The sequence below is a fragment of the Anarrhichthys ocellatus genome, unplaced genomic scaffold (genome assembly GCF_004355925.1).
Source record: "Anarrhichthys ocellatus isolate YVR2014 unplaced genomic scaffold, GSC_Weel_1.0 scaffold4117, whole genome shotgun sequence".
NCBI lineage: Eukaryota > Metazoa > Chordata > Actinopteri > Perciformes > Anarhichadidae > Anarrhichthys > Anarrhichthys ocellatus.
This window is the reverse complement of record NW_022284091.1, coordinates 2,541-4,799: the sequence shown is the minus strand read 5'-3', so window position 1 is coordinate 4,799 and position 2,259 is coordinate 2,541. Positions and strand designations below refer to the sequence as shown.

Below are 2,259 nucleotides of genomic sequence, written 5' to 3'. Positions count from 1 at the left end.
TCGAAAATTGCATAAACATACTAAAAAGAGTCTAACTCTGCAACCACGAGGTGTTTTTGAATAAGTTTGGTGTTATAATAAAGGGAACACTTGTGAGATTTGTTCAGATGTGTAAATATCAGTGTATATGTTACTGGTTAAGAGTAAATGAAGATGGCACACAGCTCAAATTGAAAAGTTTCAGGTTTGACTAATAAAAAAGCACTTTTATTATTATTATTACTATTTCTTTGGATGATGCAGCTGCAGGTCTAAATTCTCCCAAATCATAGCACAACATGTGAACAGTCTCTCTGCAAAGTTTGACTTTGATAAAGTGAAGATGAATATAAACTTATCAACATTCATGTTCTTATCACCAAAGAACCGTCATAGATTTTATGGTCTTGAGTGATATTTTAATACGGTTTTTATAGTCAAAGAAACAAACACAAATCCAGCACAAATGGCTAAATATGAGCAGCAGTAAGACATTGTATTCTGTGCAGCTTTGTGATATTATCTATTTTCACATATTAACACCTTTTTTTGGTCATAATTTTTTAATTTGCACCAAATTCACCAACAATGACTGCATGAAATCACCTGGAAATGTCCTACAAACAGAGAGTAGAGGTCATCTTTAAGTTTATACTGAAAGTAAAATGTCCAAAGACATCAGCACATCAGTTTAAATGTCTCATGTTTGATATTTGTTGCTGTAAATAATAACATTTATGGAGATATATGAGGCATATTAAAGGTGAATCATGACATAAATCATACTAATCATCAAAATATTAGAATTAAATGACAAAACTGAAGTCAAATGAACCTGTGTGATTTTCAGTTAAAAGAAAGATGTTATTCAAGTAATCGTTTCACGAATCACAGTATGAATATGACTTTCCCCAAATATTCATCCCTGCAGGTTTTAAGACATCTTCATATTCTTACAGTTCAAATGGACGATAAATATCCACTTCTGATTACGAGTTCACGGTGAAGAAATACGTCGTCGTTAAAATAACGTGAGGGGAAAGTGATTTACAGCGTTTCTCTGTTTTCTCTCAGTCTGCACCTTTTTTTAAACTCGTTTGTGATTCATGCAAACAAATCACATTTGTCTTCTGAAATGACACAAACACAGAAACCACAGAAGCGTCGTGATAATCGTTTGTTTGTAGTATTTAGTTAAAGTATTCAGGGAAACATAGTAATGGAAAACTTCTAAACATCTGTTAAATTAACAGTTTAGAACCTGTATTAAATCAGAGTGAACGGTTTGTTGGTCGCAGAATGTTCATGGGAACCTGCTTTTAAAGTGAGAACGTCCTCTGCCTTTACACAATAAAAGCTTTCCTCCACGTAGACACTAACATTTCATCAATCATGGCTGAAATAATCATTATTGCTGCTCTGTACATGATTAATCTTCATGTTTACAACTGCTTTACTACAGCGGCATGAACCCCAAATAAAAAGATTCTGCTGTAAATTTAATTGCAATAATCATATAAAAAAGATGCTGAAATGAGACATGATGATGCTGATTCATAAAAAGTCTGAATTCATGCTTCGTCAGATCCGTCCGCTAAAAGACAAGCGACTTTTAAAGCGCTTGTTTTCTGAACGGAGTTTGGACCAATCGGTGCTCGGCTATGCTAACACAGATCTGTGCTTTATATACATTCATATACATAGAGTGTCTGTACAAAGATGAGGTAGAGCTCTGGGTGAACACACCTCCTCCATTCGTCGTCACATGAGGATCAGCTGAGCTGCAGGACTCGAGCATGCGGCGGACTTCTGGAAGTGTCGGACCAACATGGCGGCAGCGAGGACCGCAGAGCTGAAGATGAAAGACGCCCCGCTGAGAGAGAAGGTCGCCGCGTAGTCGCCCGTCCTGTCCACCAACCAGCCTGGAGACGCAGACACAGGAGATACGAGGTCAAACCCTCAGCGGAAATTTAGTTCATGTGCAAAACTGTGAACTAATATTTTTGTAATGACGGAAAGAAACGAGTGTCAAGAACAAGAAGACGTGTTAAAGGATGAAGTTATAATAGTAATGTTTTTATCCTTTTTCAAGAGAAAGATGGACGGAAGAGTGTTTGGGGCGAGACATGAGCTCAACAAATTCAATTTTTATTTTGCATTTTGAAAATAAAGGCAAAATTTCAGTACAAGCGCTGACGCTAGTAGCTCCATTCAATCACGACATCTGGACTTTATTCAAGTTATCTCGACTATATTCACGACATCTAGACTTTATTCAAG

The 2,259-nt window shown here is 36.6% G+C and overlaps 1 protein-coding gene across 1 annotated transcript in view; it reads right to left on the bottom strand.

Moving 5' to 3' along the window:
- Nucleotides 1–301: 301 nt before the first annotated feature.
- LOC116379329 (monocarboxylate transporter 12-B-like) overlaps nucleotides 302–2,259 on the bottom strand; it is a gene marked incomplete at its 5' end in the record, with an annotated part of 4,144 nt that continues 2,186 nt past the window's right edge. Inside the window, one exon of the mRNA XM_031841269.1 lies at nucleotides 302–1,901. Coding sequence (XP_031697129.1) covers nucleotides 1,741–1,901 — 161 coding nt within the window. The remainder of the gene's footprint in view (nucleotides 1,902–2,259) is intronic.